Raw genomic sequence first — 21,949 nt, 5'->3', positions numbered from 1 at the left:
CAAACTTTACTTCACTATTTTTAGAATGTTGTTGTTTGCAATCCTTTAAGTGACATCTATAGACATATACTGTAAATTGTGCACAGACAATCTTGGATTGGATTGATTGGATTTTCTTCAATCACCCATTGGACTAAGAACATCTCAAAATGAAGGCTGAAGCAGGATGGGGATATTACCTTGAGTTTGCTCCACCCACATCCAACACCTGACAAGAATGGTTTACTGAGCAAGACAAAGGTAAGGCAATAGTGTTGTTGAGTCCATCCCATAGACGTCCATACATGAGATGGATCATGTCCAAGATCACTCACTAGATTCTTAACAGCAAAAATTAAGCATGAGATGGGAAAGGCACATTGACCAAAGTTTGCTCCAACCATCTAAACAAAGTTCCCAGACTGGCTACTGGGAAGGACAAAGTAACGTTTGAAAGTTTTAAGATGATAAGAGAGTTGCTCCTTTTTGCAAGCTGCCCTCAGTGGTCTAAGGTAGAACAGCAACATTTGATTTTTATGGTATAAATTCTAAAAATGGAAGGTAACAGCTTGATTGACCCATGGGTCCACCCACCTGCCAATCAACAGATAAACAGAATCACAAAAGGTTTCAATCTTAAAGCAGCTCTGAAAAGCATGAGTATGGTTCACATCTAAACAACCTTGATTCCAACACATTTTTTGTATTGCCTATTGTTTGCTCTTAATAGACGGGATAAAAACCAAGACCAATATGTATCCACATGAATTCCATTTACAATTCTATTACAAATATTGATTACAAGAAGACAAGTTTTCTATTTCAACCTAATTTAAAACAAACCTGTATAAAAAAGAAAAAATTCTGCCAAATTTGACATAAAAGGCATTCTTAAGTTCAGAGAAAAGAGCCATTGTACTAAACCTTGTCCCGAACTGCCTGATTTGAAAATGTGCACAGCTCCTATTAGCTGGGCTTTAGTGAAATAGGGTTGGGCAGGGGTGGTGCTTGTTCCAAGGAAAGGGTTAATGACACGTGTATGGACTAATGGCTCCCTGTGGAGCTATCTGCTGATTCAGCCCTGTTACTTCACTAGCATTAAATATGTCTGCCCTGACCTCTGTCTGCTCCCCCTAGCCCTAATGCAAGTCAACAGCCTGCTAATAAGAAGTGGGGCATAAGGTTTCCAGACTTTTAGTCCACTTCCAGCCCTTCATCTTGGACACTTCTGACACAGTCGAGCAAACATCTTGAGAACCTTTAGCAGTCATTAGTGTTAATGGATCGGTGGAGTGGAGGGGATCAGGAATCTTTGATTTTGCTGGAGATCAGTGTTTCTTACTGCCACAACATAATTTGGCCAAGATTTAAATACAACATCTGAATACATGCTAGATATAAATACATGGAATATTATACAGTCGTTTCACGCAACACTGTCATAGAAAATATGTTGTCATACCAGCCACTACTGTCTGCGAATAATGCTCTAAGACATCTTTTAACACTTCTGTGAAAGGTCTCTCATCAAAGAACAGCTACAAAGAAATTTAAATCTATATAACCTTTGTTTCTCTTCAAACAAAATAGACTACAAGTGAAATTAGTCTAACGTTTATGATGATCAAACTTCTGAAAAACATTCAGCTCAACTTAGACTATAACAGAAGTTTTTAATATAGTATTTAAATTCAAATGGAAAATGTAAACATTCAGGTTTTATCTAATTTTTTACAAAACACTTGTTGCTATAAAAGCGCCACATTCTTCAAATCAAGAACTTATCTGTTTCTTTTAACCTTGTGCTAGTGAGCTGGTGGGAGCCGTTCTGTGTCCAGGGTTAACAGTCTTACATAAATCAGAACAGATGGCAGACTTTCTGCAAAGCCAGCTGGCTTCAGTTTGCTTGAGTGTCTGTGTGCAGTGCAGGACCTGGTGGTACAGGTACAGAGAGTAACTCCCTTCAGCTAATAAACTCAACATGTCTAAGCGTAATGGACAATGGACTAAAAGACAAAAGAAACCAACATCTAAAAAAAAAAAATAGTTGAAAATGTTTCACAACGCTCTAATGAACAAAAAAACTTTGCTTTGAATGAGAGATCATCAATCTCTCAGCAGCTTAGGGGTCCTTGTAAACGTCAGCTTGCAGTGACCCCCATCCTTGGGGGGATGGGCTGACTTTTAGGATAAGGACAAGCTGGGCCCCTGTCCAGCGCTAGTGAAACCCATGACTAAAAACTCTGAGAACTGCGCCAATGAAGGCAATCCAAAACGTGTGACAATTACTAGAGTTTATGGGGTTATGGGGAACATGAATAAATGTAGGTGTAATATTGGCATTTGGGTTCAGCAGAATGAGCAGAGATGATGTATGGCATTGCTTTTGAAACTATACATGCTTGATGTAATAATGATGTAAACAACACACAAATAAAAACATATTTTAACAGAGGATACAATTCAAGTACTTCTATTGGTAAACGTAATAAAGCAGTCCATTCAAATTTTTGTTGAATAGATTCAACATTTTCCAAAGAACACATTGGTTTCCAAAACATAGAAAAAATAACATTACCAGTAAATGGTATGCTTTAAAAACAACATTTTTCCGATCAGAGAGAATACTTTTAGGCAATCGTCTTTTTTCTTTTTGGAACACTAAACAAAACAATAATTTTAAATAATCTGATTAATGAATCTCCACAAATGTTATTCTGTTTAACAATGCTGAATATGTTGATATGGTCTTTGAAAGGAGAGCAGTCTACATTACATTGACCAGAAATATCTCTGAGCTCATCTCTGATGGCCAAACAGAACATTGCTCTGTAAGGTTCATTATTTTTTTCACCTACTTTAGGGAAACATTTACAGTCTTTTATGTTTCAAATATGAAAAGGATCATTCAAGCATGTATTATCAAAAGTTGCAAAAGGGTGGTATCAGTACCCAAACCAGAATGTTTGCGCTGCTTTTTTGGAAACTTTGAAATAGATATAGATTTTTTGAAGTTTGAGAAAACATAAAACAGTGAGCCGTTGTCTATCCTTGATTGAAAAGACTTTGAAAATGTTTTTTGATGGATCCTTCTTTTACATTTAATCTTGACACCTTCACCTGTCTGTATTGAAAAGCCACTTGGCTCAGTTGAAAAGATATAGAGACCTGGCTTGAGATGAATACAGAGTGGTAAAAGTTAGAGCTTTGGCAGTGTAAAGGGAAATAGAAAGAGGGGGTTGGTTGGAGGTGTGAGGGGGAAGACAAACTAGAGGATAGCAGGAGTGAGAGAGGGGAAAAAAAAGAGAAAGAGTAATGATCTACACATGGTTCCATGCTACAGCCTCAACATAGTAACCATAGACACATGCTAGGGCGTCCTGGGACTCATCAGCAGGACACAGCTGTGAGCTGGACAGAAGAATTCTATTAGCACCAGTTATGCACTTGCAAACACACACACACACTCACATACACCACGCAGACAGGTAATCTGGGCATTTGAATGTGTTTCAGAAAGCCACAACAAATGAGACCTGTATGACACAGCTGACATGACATGAATGGTAGGTCAAGAGCATATGGAACTGATTTAAAGGCCTGTGCTGTGTAGAAAGCTTCAAAACGTTACTAAAAGGCACATTCACAGAAGGCCTGTTTGGTCTAGACTAGAGATAGGTTTCTTGGTTAGGTGGATTTGCCTGGGAAGATGCCAAAACTCATCTGAAAGGTGGTTACAGATCAATCAAGCACACCCAAAACAAGGGTCTAGATTTTTTTTCCAGGCATAACCCTTGTATTGTTCACCTCACTGTCAATGAAGATGGACTATCCAATGCCACAAAGAACGGAAATACATTGACCGAAAACAGTAAGGGCGCTTTCACTCTAGAATAGTGCAGTAAACTTGGTTTGATTTTGAAAAAAATCACACATTTGGTGCTTATTAAAAGGTCATTAAACAGGTGAACAAAACACATGCAAATTGGTGGTTCTATTGCTTTTTTAAATGTTTTGTTGTATTATTTAGTTATTCATAAATTCTATGTTATTTATCTGAAGTGCTTTGACAGACAGCATTAGACAACAATTTGAGCATTTCATAAAAAATATATGGATGAAAACATGGATTTAGGGTTTTTTCCTTACCTAGTGTATCAATATGCACTTTACCTGGTAGGCCTATGAAGATAAAATGTAGTACTTCCTAACATAAAATAAAGTTTAATTTTATAAAGTTTGTCCAAATAAATTGAGAATTTTAAAGAAAAATAAGCCAGGGAGGTCTAGCAGAACAGAAGCAACAGATGAGTATAAAGATAAGGACAGTAAACAAGTCTCCAGCATGACTAATTTTATCAAGTGTAAAGCATTCTTTAAATTGACTCTAGCTCTTCATCCTTAACAGAGCGAGCAGCCTTTCCCCATCAGCACTGAGTCACCAGATGGTCACCATCGTGTTGTTCCCTATATGATTGGATTTGTATTGAAAAGCATAGAATAAAATGTGGGAAGTGGTCTGCAATCTGACCATAATCATGGCAATATCCATCCCAATTGATACACAGAAATGTCAGATGTTACTTAGATGAAGCTCTCACAACTTCAACCTGTAGGTCAACCCTACAGTTTTGGTAGATAGAGAGTTTTCACTGCCTTAGTCAAATCAAATGGTAAACTAGAGCTTGGTTGACATGCCATCATGTTAAACAGCTAGAAATGTCCCTAAACAACAAGGATCCATCCCTATGTAAATGGTTTAGTAACCTGAAATGTGGAACCACGTGTCTTTATATTAACAAAAGCAATTCAGTTGGACCCATGTTTAACTCTGACATGGATGTATACTAAACAGCTGAAATCAGAAGTCCAATGAACAGTACAGCACTATGTATCAGTACCTGACATTCACACAATCACATTCCACAGCTAAAACTCAAAAAGGCTTAAAAGAATATGGACCGTGGCTGCACCCTGTTGTTGTATTGCAGTTTGCGTTCCTTTTTACCCTAAATTCACCAGGGAATGTAATACTGTATCTTTTCACATTCAATTTCGTGTCTAGGAGGGGAAGTTGTGGGTGAAGAAGACTGATAAAACAAAGTCTGACAACGGAGGATCATCATCGTTGCAGCTCAAAAAATGGAACAAATAAACATGTTCATCAAAGGAACCAAATTTTACTTAGACTTATCTTTTTTTAAATGAGACCAACAGCTATCATCCTGTGCTTTAGATGGCACTTTAACATCGCTGTTTCAATCTTTGGAGTGAGTTATCATTCCAAACTTCAGCCAAACTTCCACTACTCTTAGTTATATTGAAATCCTTAGTTGCCCATAGGGGCCCCCCTTAAAAAAATCCTCATTACTATGATGGACTTTCTAATCCTTTTTTTTTATTTTTTTTTTATTTCAATTAAAATGAAAATAAACACAAAACATTATGCTTGAAAAGGAGTGGGTAGAAGAACCATCCTGTATGATCCCACCCCTTTTTACAACACCTTATGTTGTGCATATTTCTATTTTCAGTCTTCTTTTCTCAAAACCTTCACATTACCTTCTGTACAGCACCTATGCAGAAGTGACATTTGCTTATTTGTTTTTTTGTTGTTATTGATCATTTCTGGCCTTGTAAAGAAGAATCAGCAGCACCTGTACGGGTGCATCTGGCTATACCTTAAGGAAGACTCTGTCATGCAAATCATACTCAAGTACTTTCAGGCAGGAGGTGAATGTTAGCGATTTAGGAAAAGTTGCCTCTCATACAACTGCGAGATAACTCAGTTGACTTGGGTGTGCACTACATGCTTTACAAGTATGATAGGTATGGTGTCTTTTCACACTTGCAGACTTTGACCTTGGGGCACAACTCATTTTTCTGTCTTAGTGAGACTTTTTTGTCTGATCCTAAAAAATATTGTTGTTTTTACTAATTCAAACCTGTAATACAACTAGAGAAGAACTTGAAAACAAATTCATTCACATTATCAACTAAACCGATCACTATTGTACACACTTTTCGCAGTCAGTTTAGCCTGAGACTCTTGTTCAATTCTATCTCTGCACAATCCCTCAAGTTGTGTTCATGCAAAAACCATCACTTCTCGCCTTGTGCTCATGCAGAAGTCAAACAGGAAGTGTCCTCCAAAGAAGAGGTTGGTTTGAAAGGGTTGTTGGTCCTTTGGGCGGTGCCAAAATCAAACGCTTTCAAATCGTTCTCTCTTTGGGCCTTGTTGCCTTATCCTCAACTCAGTCCCAGTTCTCTGGCAGCCTTTTATGAACTTGGGCTTGGCAGTAAAGTTAAAGTTATACCCAAGATATGCACATGCTCAGGTTTCTCTCATTTGTCTCAGCAATGAGAGACCCCTATTTGCTCCCTGCCTTTATCACTAAGTATCACACTTATCCCTGATACTACTTAATCCCCCCTTTTTCTCTTTCTACTTTTTCTCTGCAAATGAGACATGTTTGTCTAACTTGTGGAGGTAGTGATTTAATGCTGCAGAGAATGATGACTCTGCCAGAGAGGCTAAGCAGGGCAGTGCCTCACTGTCATGCTCTTGCTCCAGTGGTGAGGGAAGGAGATGAGCACATTGACAAATTAAAAAACAAACAAAAGTCTGTCAAAGTCCAAAGCAAAGTGAATGAGGGAGGAAGGGAGAGACGGAGAGAGAGTAAGAGAGAGCTGAAGGGAAAGAAACCACCGTCTTTTATTGAGACCAACCCTCCAAGCCTCAATTCTTAGGCCAACTTTAAAGGATATATTGGACAGTTCCACACTACCCCACCCCCATCTCCCCATCAGCTCTCTTTTCTTGGCTCTTTCTGAGCTTTCCTTCTTTTTGGTTTCCAACAAGGAAAGCCTTTGGCCAAACTCTAAAAAGGTGCAAAACTAATACCATGTCAACAAGTGCTTTTGACTCACACCTATTTTTGCAGATGGGCACCCCAGTGATATCTCACAAAGAAAGAGGTTGAACTAAAAAAAATGGGACAATAACTCTGGTGATGGATCTCAAGACACACTATTCAGCTAAAATTAGTTTAGCAACACAAAAAAGTCAAACTTCAGAATATAAAGGAGAAATATTCATCCTTAGGTTCTCGTGGGGAAACCAATTAGCTCTTTAGAATGATAAATTAGGCCAGTATATCAATATTGCATTAACAGTCTTTTGGTATTCACACAATCGAGGCCCTGCTTCATCATCATTGAAAGCTTATTAGAATGTGTCGGTTCAATTATTCCCTTGATAACAAAAGTAAATCGAGGCAGAGGAGAAATCTGATGACTGACCCAAGTTGCTCTTTTCAGAACTGCTTCTACTAGCTCACAATGTACAGTGAGGGCCTTCTGTTCCTACTGCAGCTAAAGAACAGAGTGGAAGAGTGGAGAGAAATAGCAAGCAAAAACACAGATTTGAAAGGGCAGGGAGGGGTAAAGTAAGGAGTTGGAGAAGGGGGGGGGGGGGGGTAAAGAGAGAGAAAGAGAGATGCAGCCCTACCCAGTTGCCTGGGGAGAAAACTGCTCTGCTGCTGACTCAGGACTCTCTTTGTTTGACAATGCACCCTTGCTCTTGCACTCACTCTGACAAATTTGCACTCCCAAAGTTGCTCTTTTCCCTCCCCTTCAAATAATCAGTCACTAACTTTTGTAATGTGCACGTGGTCTTTCTATGTCAGGCCCCCTGCCAGTAATTTTACTCCTTAAATTTTTTTTTCCTTTGTACTTCAGCTGTTTGTTTAACTTTGCGTAACTGGTTGTGCATCTGTGTTGCTGTCTATCCAGCTGTCTTACTGTGATATTGGTTCATGACCAAAATCCCAAATTTCAGGATGATTAATTTATTTTCCAGCAGTTATAATATCCAGGTGGAAGAACAGTGGTCCAGGTAGTTTGTAGGCAACGACAAAAGGAAAGCTTTGGATGATTAGAAGTTCAAGAAATATGGAAATACTATCAGATTCATGAGAGAGAAAGAACCGGCTGGCAGCCAGAAAGATGGCAGACAAAATAGACTAGATTTAAGATCAGATGAGAAATATGAAAAATCTGGTGAATCGGGTTAAACTTGGACCTATTACTAAAGGCGAAATTGCTGAACAAGGTCCTAAAGAGAACCTTGGCTTTATCCAGAAAAGGGAGTTAAAGAATACCCAGGAGAAGCAACAAAGGAAAAGAAATCCAAGAGAGGGAGCTGATAAGCTCGGCAGACATGGCGGGGGAAGCAAAAGAAGGAAGGATGAGGAAGGAATATACACTAATTCCCAGAATGATAGAATTATATATGTAAAAAAGACAATGTCTGTGCATGTTGCAGTGAATTGGAAAATAGTGTGGCTTGACTGCCAGCACAAGCAAAAAAAATGACTTGAAATGAGACTATGCAGCCAGAAAAAAACTTTTATTAAATAACTTTAATGTAAAAAATTCAACATTTGAACTTTAATTACATTGTTTTTTTTCTTTTATCTTAGTTTCAGTGATCAACTTGTTTACCTGCATGGGACATGGTCCTGCAGAGGGCTTTCCCTTTCAGGATCAATAACTTTTTATGTTGTCTGAAGAGTATAAAAGCTAAAAATGATAAGATCTTTAATCAAACATTGAAATAAACCCCTACAAAACCAAGCAAAAACTGCATATGCATATAGGTGTGGGTGTACGGTGAAGAGAGAAAAAAAAAAGAGAGTGCAGAAGAGAAGAGGAGGAGACAAAGAAGCGAGAGGGTGCTTGCCTAGCACAATGAGTCCTACTTGTTAGCCAGTGATAGTGTCAGGAATCGTGACAGAGTCCAGACGCTAGACACCAGCTGCAGCCCCTCATAAATAGACTGCTGTCTCGCTGGCGCATTTGCACGGCAATGGTTGCACACACTTGCAAACGCATACAGGCATGTGGGCACATGCATATACTATGGCAGCCACATAGACAGACACTGACTTATTGTGTCTCCCAAATCTTGTAAAAGGGACAGAGAACCTCTTTGTGTCTCATGTACCGTTCAAACTCTTGTAAAAAGGAAAAGTCTACATCCAAGCTTAACTAATTGGAAAAAAAAATGATTGCGCATCAATATGGCAAACGAAAAGAAATTGTTATTGAAAGAACTCTGTTAAAATCAGTGCGTTGACTTGTTTCTGTCACAAACAAACACTTTTTCTTGGAATTCTGCCTCCGAGTTAGTTTTCATGTGTGTACACATGTTAACCCACCCGCTGGAAGAAATAGTGTGAGGTGGGGGGAGGGGGGTGCCGTTGGGGCAAGCTAACGCCCTACATCTGCCCCAGAGCACGAAGGAGTAAAGTTGAAGTTTAGGGTAGACGAGGGTGAGGAGAGCCGGGCTGGACGCGAGGTGAAAGGGTTAAATGAGCGAGACAGATCCTGCTGAGCCAGCAGCAATGCGTTGAAGTGCAAGGTTTCATTGTAGCAGATACAGAACAAAACTCCTTCCCATTAGTCACGCCAGTGACTGAAAAGACTCTTCACACGGCTTAACCCTTGCTGCACCATTAACAAACCGCAGCACCAACACAGGTAGAACACATGTTAACTGTCAGCAGCCATTATGCTTGTCTCTTTTTGTTGGTGTTTTTTAATTCAAACACTAAAGGTCATGGGAGCAATTATGCTAAAGAGTGCATACAAATGTGAATGGTTCCATTTAAGGAGTGAAATGATTTTTTTAAAAAAAATAGAATTTTGCACAAAGACAAAAAAACCTCTTAGATGGAGTGACCTTTGAAGGGATTTTCTTTTCTCGACGGTTCTGTCTTTCTTTTCTTTCTTCTTTCTTCCCCCTCCTCCGCGCGAACAAGCCTCCCACATGACGCCGCACAACACACTCTGTGAGGGTTTTAGGAGGAAAAGGAGGCTGGCATACCCTCCTCCTGCCAGAGTCGAGCGAAACCACATTCATCGTAATTATTATCATCATCACATCGCCTTAACCAAGACACGCCACAGCAGGGCAAGTGGTGCAATGATGAAACAATGGAACTGGCAAACCACAAAAACAAACTCCAATTATATCAAAGAGGACTAGAACTGTCACAAAAACAGGAGGTAACGGGCTAAATTCATTCCAGGATCTTACCATTAAAAAAAGGGTTTAAATTTCTTCATCTAATGCTACGTACACACTCGACATGTGACCCAAATTCGATAACACAAGTATGTTCACATTGAACAAGGAGGGAGGGGCTTCTTCTTCTTCTACTGTTTACCAGCTTATGTCCGCCACCTACAGCTAGAAGAGGCTTGCTGCAAAATGTCAAAGCCGTAGAAATCTCGCAAATCTTGCTCCAGGTTTTTTTCTTTCACTGCTCTATTCCGATATTTGAAAGACTTGGTGTCGTATAATCCAGTTCGGTCACAAACCGCAATTATTCATTTCTCCTCCGTGATCAATTTTCAAATGGTTGGCTCTTCAATAAATTAGAAGGACACCCTCCACACATCACTGCCAAACCGAGTCACTGATTGATTGAAATTCCACCTGGTTTAACGTTTTGTGACATTTAATGGACGTGCCTTTTCTACATAGAGTCTAAAATCAAATCTAAACACTTGTGTAGTAATGCGTGAAAGCGAGAGTTTTGAAAGCGGAAGCCCAAAACCATTCAATTCAATTCAATTTTATTTGTATAGACCAAAATCACGGCAGTCGTCTCAATGGGCTTCATACCGGTAATTGTAAAGTAAACATAAAATCAGAACAAGCACATACGTGCGTTTGCATCAACTTTTCATTGGAAGTGGTCGCTTGATTGCGCGTTGTTGAGGGCGGTGTGAACGTAGCTTTAGAAGACTGAAATAATTAATGTCTTAAAAAGCTCACAACCCGCCGTATATGACTTGGTTTTGACCTGTTTTAAACCCTTTTCATTTAGTGCACCAGTAAAAAGGAAAAAAAGACATTTGAACCTAATTAAATCAAAAAGGAGCAGGAAACTTCTACTGTTTAGAACACAGAAAGTCAGCCTTTGTTGTATGTTTCCATTACCACAATTTGACGTAGCAACACATGCTGACATGTTAAATCAAGGAGGCACTAAACGTCCCATGAAGGAACAGGTAATATTGTTCCTGGCCAAACATTCAGGAATAATAAAGCCCAATTACCATTCATCATTTCCTCATTTCCCCTCCACGTTACTGGAGTTCCCATCAGCACCACGTATCAAGAATATGTGGCCGGCAGCCTAATGCAATTTACACAGACAAATGATGTATAGAAAGCATAAAACATGTAAATAAAGCAGCACAATGTGTGCTAGAAAAACATACCACGTGCCACTGATGCAGTTTAACTCAGAAAACAAGGCATACCACAAAGCATAAAAGTTACACTCGCGCGCGAGAGAAAACAAACTAAATCTAAAGTACTGAGTGAATGCTGATGAGTGAAGGATGCATGACTTCAATGTCGTCCCGCTGCATGACTTCAAAAAGACCATCCGCAACAGCTGCTTCTATTACCGCAGCATCTAAGAGACGTTCAAATTTCTCAGCAGGGCACAATAATGCTCAATTACAGACACGCAAATCTGTTTATTGTAGCATGAACATGGATGATGCGATCCACATGTTTCATAAATGCTTAAGTTCAGACTCTAAAGAGGATAGTTGTTCATTGGACATCGTAAATCTAGTCGGAATGCTCACAACAAATCGTTGGTGAAGTTTGCAAACACCCACTTTTAATACATTTCCCTGCATATTTCACTTTATTTAACTTTATCCTGGTTTTTGCAGATGTGAAAGATCCAACATCCATGTTTCAGTGCCTGAAACAATACCGCCTTAAGAACTTTCTTTAGAATGAAGTTAACAGTTTAATTTAGTTAGCCAAAAAGAAGACATTTACCAGAAACTGCAACCTCTGCCAATGTGACGGAATGGAAATGCTAACTAATACCTCAAACAAATGTACTAAACAAATAAGTCATTAACATTTATTAGTGTCACACACACACAATGAACAAACATTGTGTTTGTTTCCATGCTAATATTGTTTCTTAAAGCTTATAGGGTTTATAGTCATCCTTCTGAAATGTCCAGTCTTGTATAATTGGTAAAAACAACAAATCCAGACAGGAAGTTGCTCATTCTTTGTCTAAACAACATCAAACCAACCACTGGCTTGCACATTCCCACAGCACTTATTTTGCCACTGTTGCCACTGTGCAAAAGTGAAATAAGAACAACTCTGTCGAAAAATGGGGCACAGAGATGCAACAAACAAACTACGTCAGTGGATAATTACATATTTTAGTACTGAAAATCAAGTTGCTAATATAAGGAATTTGGTCTGTTTTTCTTCTCTAAATTTAAAGCAGCTTTTGTAAAGCAACAATCTTCACTTTGCCTCTTGACAATGCCTTTGTCAAGTGTTATTTCTTGTTTTACGCCGTTTAGGACAAGTTCTATATTAGTTTAAGAAAGACTTTACTCACTCCCGTCTTGTCACAGAGCCGTAGGGTGTTGAAGGAGCCCACAGCAAACATTTCACCATCTGGAGCCCAGGACAAAGAGGTGACGGGGTAGTCATGAGGGCTTGATGAGTGAAGCAGACGCCCAAAGCTGTCCCATACCTTTTCGAGGGAGGGCACAGTTAAAAAAAATGTATCAATAACTCCCTTTAAAACCCTAAGTTCAATTTGCTCATTTTAAAAAAACATCTGACTTGAAAACAAAATACAGCAACATAGATGTCATAAATAAAACTTTAATGTCTTCATAAAACTTGGGGGGAAAAAAATCACATAATGAACTGTAATATAAACTATTTTTTAATGTTTGTTAATGATATTATGAAATAATTATGCGCCTTGTTTTGAACCAAAGTACAGTAAATGGTGTAAAGCACATGTTTTCTAAATCTCTCTGGATATAAGATTTCAGCTGCTTACCAGTTTTCGACCTCTTTTGTTGTATTTTTGACGGTGCTGCCAGCAGTGGAGCAGCTCTACAAAAACATTTGTCCCTGACTGATGAAATTACACCATTGGTCAGGGGGTCAAGTATTGGAGTCTACCCAATGGCTTTATACTCTTCTCAACTGTTTTAGCATGACTTCTGTCAGCACACAAACCCAAACGGGCCCCCAACATTGATAGGAACTACATTTTTTTATTGTTTTATTGCCACATGAAACAGTGGCATTAGATTTGTCCATGCAAAGATTAACACATTTTTTAAACCTTTGATAGAAAATAAAAAAAATCATAAAAAGTTAAATATTTTCGCATTAAACGTCAAACTTTTTACAAAAAATGTTGATTGTTTTATCAACAACTAAACACGCTGCTTCCAAATAGAGTTGTCCACAAACCACTAACCTTATATTTACAATCTTCACCACCAGACAGAATGAGACTGTTGACAGAGTTCCAGTCCACCTTCAGAACAAGTCCGTCATGAGCCTTCCACTACAGAGACATGGAGGGGGAGGCAGAGTTAATGCAGCACATCATAACACAAAACATCGCTTTACCTTCACTTTTGATGGAGAAACTGACTTGAGAAGCATTTTTTTTGGTCCAAGTTCCAATTTTCATGATTTCATAGGTATCAAGCTCACTGAGAAGTCAACTCACCATTCTATGTTGTTTCTGCGACTTCTTTTACACACCAATGTCTTGTTATTATCCAAGTAAACACAATGCACTACAGGTTTTCATCACAGCTTACACGGTACTTTGAAAGAGCTGCAAAAATAAAGGGGATTTTTTTTTCCGTTTCTTTTTGTTTTCCTCCTCCACTGGTGATTTCCATCATTACGTTGGTCTCCCAAGTGGGTCTGAAGGAGAGGTGATGAAGGTGGACATTTGAGAATGAAGGTTGTGTTTGCTTGTAGCGCTACACATTTGTCTAGAAATGGCTAAAAGAAGGTAAAGCACCCATTAAACCCTTCTCTGTTTATCCAAGGTCCCAGGTGAAGTCCAGCTTTGGGAATAAGAATAAATAAATGAATATATGTCGAAGGAAAACACTCACTGGTGTACGATGTCAGATACAGAGTAATACGCCTGCAGTGAGTACGTTCACTGGGGAGGCTGACGTTTTGGAAACGGATTTGGAATGGTTTGGGAAGATTTTCCAGGTGAACTTAAGCTGTGGCAGCTTTGCTTCAGTTCCATCAAAACCTTCGTGGGACAGGGGAACAGCTGAATGTCAGTTATGTCACATAGGACACAATAATAGATGTCTTGAAAGAATTGGAGCTAAATTACGTTATATAATGTACTACCCTTTGGTACAATGTATAATAGAGGGAAAACATCTTCGCTAAACAATTTCTTCTTAAGGTTTTCTTTTTTTTGTGCCTTTTATTGGGTCAATTCTCTTCTCTCTAGTAGTTTCAATGAGATATGGGCAGATTTCTAGATGAATATCAGACAACTCCTGTTGCCAGAGTAGAATTAAATATGATAGCTTGCTGTTCAACTGCTATGTTTTTGAGAAGCATTTAGTCAATGATTTAAGAGGGATTTTCCAAACATTTAACTGTGCCTTTCTTTATACATTTCAACTTCTTTATACATCAGTTTGAATGTTTATTGGGTCAGGATCTTCTGGAATATTCACATGACAGTTTGCCAGTCAATCGCAGGGCCACACAGAACATGACAACCACAACCACTCACAATTACACTTATGGGACAATGTAAAGCCTCCAGTTAACCTATAAAGCATGTCTTTTGCACTGTAGGAGGAAGCAGGAGGCTGGAGAACACGCAAACTCCACATATAAAGATCCTAAGTGCGATTCCAGGGCCTTATCCTTCACACCCATGGCGAGGAGAGTGACTCCCCTTTCCTTAGTTCTTTGATTATAGCTCATGAAATTCCAATTCCACACTTTTGTATTGGTTCAAAATGGATATGGGAGCCAAATATCACAAATTCTGCTAAGTTAACCCCGAACTTGTCTACCAGAGGACGTTTTGCTTGTCTGTGAATTCAGATGACACATTCATTTTGAAGCAGACAGTTCATTTTATGAGAGTTAATCTTTCAATGAATGAAAATGTATAATTAGTTATACCTACACCTCTAGAAGCTTGCAGGACATGGATTGGTATCTGAAAAAAAGGTTAATCTCAGCTAATGGTGACAGTCACGTCTTTTTTAAAATCACCCCCCAAAAAACGTCTTCACCTTTAAATAAACAGTAATTTTTGTGCAGCGTGTGATCCGATGATTTTGGAATCTACACTAATTGAGAAATCGTTCCAAGAGACAACCCTGACTATGAATATGTAATCCTTTTTCCCCACAGCTACTTTGACTTGTGCATTGCAGCGTGTGCTGGTCAATTTAAAAGTGCTGTCAGAAAACCTCTGTTTTGGTTGGCACACAGAAGCTACCGCCATCTGTACCTAATCACGATCAGTAACAGGAAGTCAAGGGGCTTTGGTGAGTTAAAAGACAATCTTTCAGCACTACTGGGTTAATCATCTCTTTGGGTGTAGTGGCCAAACATGTATTGCAAGTGCAAGACCACAGAATTTTTTATTAATTTTTTTTTATTCATTGCATATTTTTAAATACTGTTTTCTTAAGTAAATGTTAAAAAAAACTTGAAATAATTGCAAGTATTCAACAGGTAGATTGCAACAAATAAAAATGTTGCGATTCAGAAATAAATAAATAAAACACATTTGGAAATGGTGTGTTTTCTAATCACATGTGGTTGGGTGAGTTCCTACATAAAGACACAGACTATATATGTTTGCATCCATCATTGGAGCTAAAGGAAAGAATCAACTTTCAAGTTTTAATTGAAACACAATAAACACGTTTCACTTTTTAAAAATATGACTGAAAAGGATGAAACAGCTTTTTTGCCTTGTTCTTTAGAGACTTTTTCAGTTAAAAGTGGCGGATTTTCCGTATTTTTTTTTATATCTTTAATTTAGCACCGACATTTCTAAAAAATTAAAATGAGTGAGGTCTTTTTTTTCTTCTAAAATATGCCATAGAATTTTTGTTTTGAATTAATTTATTCTTTGTATTTTTCTTTATCTGACAGAATGAAACAAGTTTTCTTTTTACTATATTGAACTTAACACCACCAGAACACTGCTTACATGGAGAAGAAGAGCCACTCAGGCTTGCTACTCACAGAAAAGCAAGTGTTGCCATCATTCTGGGAAGGTTTACAACAACTAAAAAAAAAAAAAGGAAATCTTTTGGTCTGCTTATCAGGTGCTTGATGAAACTTGCTTTCCGGTACATGTTCTCCGTCTTCTGGTTGTGGTGTGCTCACCTGTGTGCACTCACGTGTCTGCATAAGTGAGTGTGTGTCTGAGTGTGAAACCTGCTGGGGTGCTGTGGGGAATTGTGTGGTGGTGGGGCCTAGTGCGATTGTTGTGTGACATTCTGCGCACACACAAAGAAGCTGCTTTGAGTCATTTGCTGATGAAAATAGGACTAATCGTTCATCAGTCTACAGTACTTTTATACAGACTCAAGGTAATTTCCAAAATATTTAAGAAAAGATCAAAACAGGTCCTTTTTTTGTGTGAAATTGTGTTTTTTGATAAGTTGTTTACAGACTGACTTCTAGAGATTACTTTGTGTTCCAGATCAGTGTACTGGAGGTAACGCATAAATACACATTTTTTGGGTGTGTTTGGCCACTCTAACTTCTGTTTTCTGATCAAATAAAAATGCGTAACCTTAAGTTTCACTTCTAGAATTAGACCACTGTTATTGCTAACATTGACAGACCAGATATGAGAACAATAGTGTAAGGATGACGTGAGATGTTCTTTGTATTGATATTTATAATATTGCAAAACATGAGTGGTGAAAAATAGTACAATTTTTTACATTGTTAGAATGACTACAAATAGCCTTAAGGATGCTAAAAGGTGCAATTCATATTACTGCATGTACTAGAAGCGCATAAATAATAGTAGAAAAGCAGATTTCTCTACTCTTGACCTGAATTGTAATTGATTACTTGCAGTTTTAAAAATAAAGTTGCTTTGTTTCGTGTTTGACTGCACAGCAGCAATGGACTTTTTGTACCTGCATGACTTTGGCACTTGGCTGGAGAGGCTTGATGGTTAGCTGCACCCCTGAAGTGTAAAGTATTCTGTCTGAGTCTGGACCCCAAGCCACAGAATATACAGGAGACCCTTGAAGATGAACAGAAATACAGACAAACACAACCGTATGTTAATCAAAAACCTAATCTAGATCTAGAATATAAAAGGGGGATTCCAGCTGAAATCTAGAACAAAACCAGTTTAGAGAAAGCAGTTCATGTGGTTTTAGTTATATGTGCAGCTTTGAGACTTTGTGATATGTTTGGAAGAAATCAGGTGTTTTAAGAAAAATACTCTCCTCTTTGTCACAGACGACCTAGAAGTTGGTGTGAACAACTGCAGCAGAACTAATCCCTCCACTCAGAAGATATCACATTCCTTCTGAGACCTGAGATTCAGCCTGGAACAGCACTCAGCTTGAAGTAAAACCAGAGGAGAAAATCATAGTGGAGCATGAGCAGCCATACACGTTTGCCAAAAAGTTTGTGCGAGGGCTTGTTCTTGTTTGGGTGTGCAATTAAAACTACCCTGGGAGAACCAACATGCTGCATCTCACAGAGTTTAGTGCATATAAGAGTTCATTCTTGGTTTTAGGGTCAGGGTTTGGGATCGGGTAAGGCATTCAGCTGCAATAGTCACATTTAGGAGGAGAAGTCAGTCAGGCGCTGCATTATGTCAATTGTGTCGCGGTGAAGACAGTAGTGCAAGGATGTGTGTGTTTGAGTTGATTTGTGGCTACACACGTGTGAAGAGGAGGGAGCCTGACATTTTAACCTCACTCCAGGTGCATGTGGTTTCTCACAAATGCCAACTGGTCACATGCTCTAAATCTGACAAAGGCGATGAGAGGGGTTGACACAAGTTCCTACTTCTCGCTCCTTTCCAACCTCTTCTTGGAGCTCAGACGTGATATGGGTCATATGCTAACCAAAAAGAAACAATGTGCTCATGCAGTTTGCATGTGCCAGTATGTGTGCAGACGCAGGTTTACCTCAACATTTCTTATACATAGCATTTTTTCTAACACAAAATAAGCCAAAATTGGGTGCTGCTTTCGGTTTTTAACAGGATGCAAACAAAACAAAAAAGTACACGTAAAAACTGGATGTAATTTTAAACAGGCTGTTTTTTTTTTCTAAAAGCAGAGAGAATGTCAAAGTTCAAATCAGCAACTGGCACCACTGAGGAGGGGCTTAAAAAATGAAGTCTCTAACAAACGGCAGCACCTGCAGTGATCTGGGCGCCTTGTGCTAGATTTGATGTTTTAATGAAAAGCAATGCTTCTAAATCTAGGTGTTATGCAAATCTGGTATTTTCTGACCATCAAGCAGCTCATTTCTTAAGTATTAACCAAAGGAAAAAAGTCTCTACCGGTACTTGTAGCACTTTTTTCTTTTTGACTGTTTTTTTTTTTTGCTAGGTTATTAAAAAACATCTTATTCTATTTCTTAGTGGTGTTTCACTTCTTTAAAATTCTATCTTTTTTTAATAATATATCTCATAATAATACATTTAATGGGAAGCACCTTATAAGTCACATCAGGGGGCTCTACACATAAAAGCAAGATTACTCAATAGAAGATAGTGTTTTTCAAAGGATCACACATGTTATAATCTTGGTGAAACCGCTTCTGTTAGAAGGTTGGTTTAAACAGATGGGATTTGAGTTGAGATTTAAAACCAGGGAGAGAGTCGATGATCCTGATATTTGGGGGGGAGGGAGTTTTAAAGTTTAGGAGCACATTAGCTGAATGCTCTGCCCCCTCTCCCCATGCTGCAGAGACAGATAAAAGAAACAGTCAGGTGAAGGGAGGACGAAGGTGAGGGTACAACAATGTTGAGGAGATTGAGGTCAAAGATGGTCTTTACAGGTGAACAGCGGGAGTTTGTTGTCAAATCTGAATTTGGAACAGGGTGTAATTATACAAGCGTTTGAGTTCTGGACCGGTAAAAGCTTGTTGAGGGGTTTGTGGGTTAGAGGAGAGAACTTCGGTCGTTGATGCAGCTGGTGATGGAGCTGAGGACCAGGATGAAGGCTACTGATATTACACAGATAAAAATCTGCAGACCAGGTGATATTGTTGATGGGATTACTAAATGAAAGTGTATAGCCCAGAATGACACACACGCACACACAACTTTTACTTGAAAGACGGAGACAACTATGGAGTTATTACAGTATTCTTTAACACATTTCTTTTAATATGGAAATTATATTAAGATTATAGGAGAAAAACAAGAACTGAATTGAACAGAAACACCCAAATGTGTGATGAATTCAAAAATATTACCTGTGTGCAAGTTTAGAAGAGAGGAGGGGCAATTTCAAAAAGTTTTGAAAGAAAAAAAACTACAATTTCATTAGAAATGAGAAAGCAACATTTAATAATAAAAACAATAAAATTGATGAAAAAACATGTTTTGTTCTTTCCTACTAAGCCTTTTCTCCTTAAAGTAAGATCAAAACATGCACACACACCCTTCAAAGTCTTTTTCTTTGACCAATAGTTTCAATCTGCAAACTTCTGTTGTTGATGTAGAGGCATTAATTGGATTTTTTTAATGCTATCATTATATTTTTGGAAAAAAATTAGTAAGAAAGTGCATTTGAGTATTAATGTTAAAGAACAGGGGGTACCAAAATTTCTCTAAAGAAGTAGACATAAAAAGTCACCCCTTATCAGTTCTAATTGTTTGAGATCCAACAGGAATAAAATGAGAAAGTCGGGCTTTGCCCTATTTCTAAAGATACTTTCACACTTTCATGCTGCCGAAATTCTGGAAAATGTGTGGACAATTACGTTTGGACATTGTCCAAAAAAAGGATATTCAAGTGTGTACTCAATAGCATTTTCTGGACGGGCACGTTCACATCTGGAAAGAATATGTAGTGATGGAAATCAATGCATTCATTTGCCAAGAAAAGTAGATAAGGATCAGAGGAAGGCTGTTTGTGTCTGTGATATAACCTCTGGAGTTCTGATGACATGGTTGTCCAGGTAGACTACAGTATGCAGCAGCATATGCTGTGGACAGAATCTCTAAAATATCTACACATCTTTCATCTGCATCCGTAAATTTAAAAAAAAAACTTCCTTTTTTCTTCTTCATATAGTATTTGCATTGAGTTTAGTATTAGCAAAATCCTAAGGAAAATTGCCACTTTGTAAATAGGCTTTTGCAAGGTATTCAGCAAGGTGTTGGTATTTCTGGCACATCAAAAGTCAGGCGTCACATTTTTCTGACACCTTAGTTGACTCTAGAATACTTGGACCTACAAAGCAGGTCATAGAGTAATCAGTAAAGAACTCAGGGCCCTTGGCTGCAAAACAATCCCAAACACGGTTCCTCCAATCCTTCCACCAGTGTGCTGGACAGTTAATTAATGTCTTTCTGTTGCCCTGCTTCATGTGGCGTTCAGCAAATGTGGCAATGAGTATTGCTGTTCCGGAAATCTTCAAATTTGTCTAAATGAGAGTTTTGCAAACTCAAGCTTTGATACAGCGCTCCTTTTACAGAGAAGAAGCTTTCTTCTGGCAACCATTACATATGCGCCATATTGGTTCAGTCTTTTCCAGCTTGTGCTGTAATTAACTTTTTGTACTTGATATTTCTTTTCTTTTTATTTCCACAATAATTAATTGTGAAACATAATGACTCGGCTTTTAAATTTCAGTTAAATGTTTTAAAGTCCAACTCTGATCATCTTTTGATCTATTTTAAAAGTGTTCCCAGTGGTCTTTTAATTGCAGTTTTTAGCCAAAATCACAAAACCACAAATGTTTTCTGGGGCACAGTTTTATCGAAGAGGCAGCGGATCATTAGAAATTCAACTCTAGGCTTTCAGCGGGACCGTTGGTGCAGAGTTCATCCATCTGTTTACACTCTCCCACTATCTTACAGCCCTTGACAACCTTAACCTGACATTATCCGTGTAACAAAAATGGCGAGCAATATGGGAGCTGTCCAGCCGTACAGTTTTGATGCCAGCTCGGATGAGGAAAACAAAGACGTACATGAATCTATCTGTCTGCAAGTGGAGGGATCAAAATGGATCGCCCAGCTTATTTTCTACATCACAAATACGCTCTCTTTGAAACTGCATTTTTTCATCTGCTCTTGATTCACAACTGTTTGAATAAAGAAACACTCTAAAGTACAATTTTAAGCTTAGGTTTCTTTATATGTGGCCTCCATCATGAGAAAAATGCCTAAAGAACATGTTAAAAACACCAAAAACACATATTTCATGGGAGTGGGTCTTTAAACATCCAAAATGTTTTCTACTGTCATTCTAATAAGATATACCTAACTGCGATCTCTTCAGGTGGTATGGTAAAAAAGTTCTCCAAGTTTCTGGGTGACATTTTGCTTTTTATGAACAATCAGCTTTTGCAACTGGTCATCTTCACAAGATTTTAAATGGCTGGGATTTTGCAGACACAACACTTAGTTATGTCTTGAGTTTGTTGTCTTTTCTATTTGATCTTTCATAGGTTGATCAAGCAAAAGGAACAAAAATAAAAAGAAACCTGTATAAAAGGTCAGCTAAAAGAAACGGTCAGATTTCAAGTATGAGGGAAGTCCAAGAAAATGTGGGATAAGAAAGACGAGCTGACTTTTAGGCAGTTCTTCAGCATTTTAGTTGTTTTTACATGATCTAAGAGCTGTATTTCGAGTTTAATTCTGCAAAGTGCATAAAATTAAGTGGATAATAGGCTGTAAAACTAAGACAAAACAATTAGCCTTACCTTGGTTGGCTAAAGTTGAGCGCAGCATCCCAACTTTTGACCAGATCTTGATTAGCCCATCTTCTCCAGCTAAGAACCATAGAAAGCAGCATTACTTTAAAAAATATTAATGTGTATTGAATATGTTTCTTTGTCTAAAATTGACCAAAT

General features: G+C 38.3%; 1 protein-coding gene across 1 annotated transcript in view; it reads right to left on the bottom strand.

Annotated features, from left to right (window-relative positions):
* ift80 (intraflagellar transport 80 homolog (Chlamydomonas)) overlaps positions 1-21,949 on the bottom strand; it is a 43,446-nt gene that overhangs the window by 18,108 nt on the left and 3,389 nt on the right. Inside the window, exons 5-8 of the mRNA XM_078929421.1 lie at positions 21,800-21,868; positions 17,029-17,138; positions 13,329-13,418; positions 12,444-12,581 (exon numbers count right to left, since the gene is read on the bottom strand). Of these exons, the coding sequence (XP_078785547.1) occupies positions 12,444-12,581; positions 13,329-13,418; positions 17,029-17,138; positions 21,800-21,868 (407 nt within the window). The remainder of the gene's footprint in view (positions 1-12,443; positions 12,582-13,328; positions 13,419-17,028; positions 17,139-21,799; positions 21,869-21,949) is intronic.

This window comes from Oryzias latipes, chromosome 13 (assembly GCF_053564925.1).
Source record: "Oryzias latipes strain Hd-rR chromosome 13, Olatipes_Hd-rR_3.1".
Lineage (NCBI taxonomy): Eukaryota > Metazoa > Chordata > Actinopteri > Beloniformes > Adrianichthyidae > Oryzias > Oryzias latipes.
This window is presented reverse-complemented; position numbering and strand designations above follow the sequence as displayed.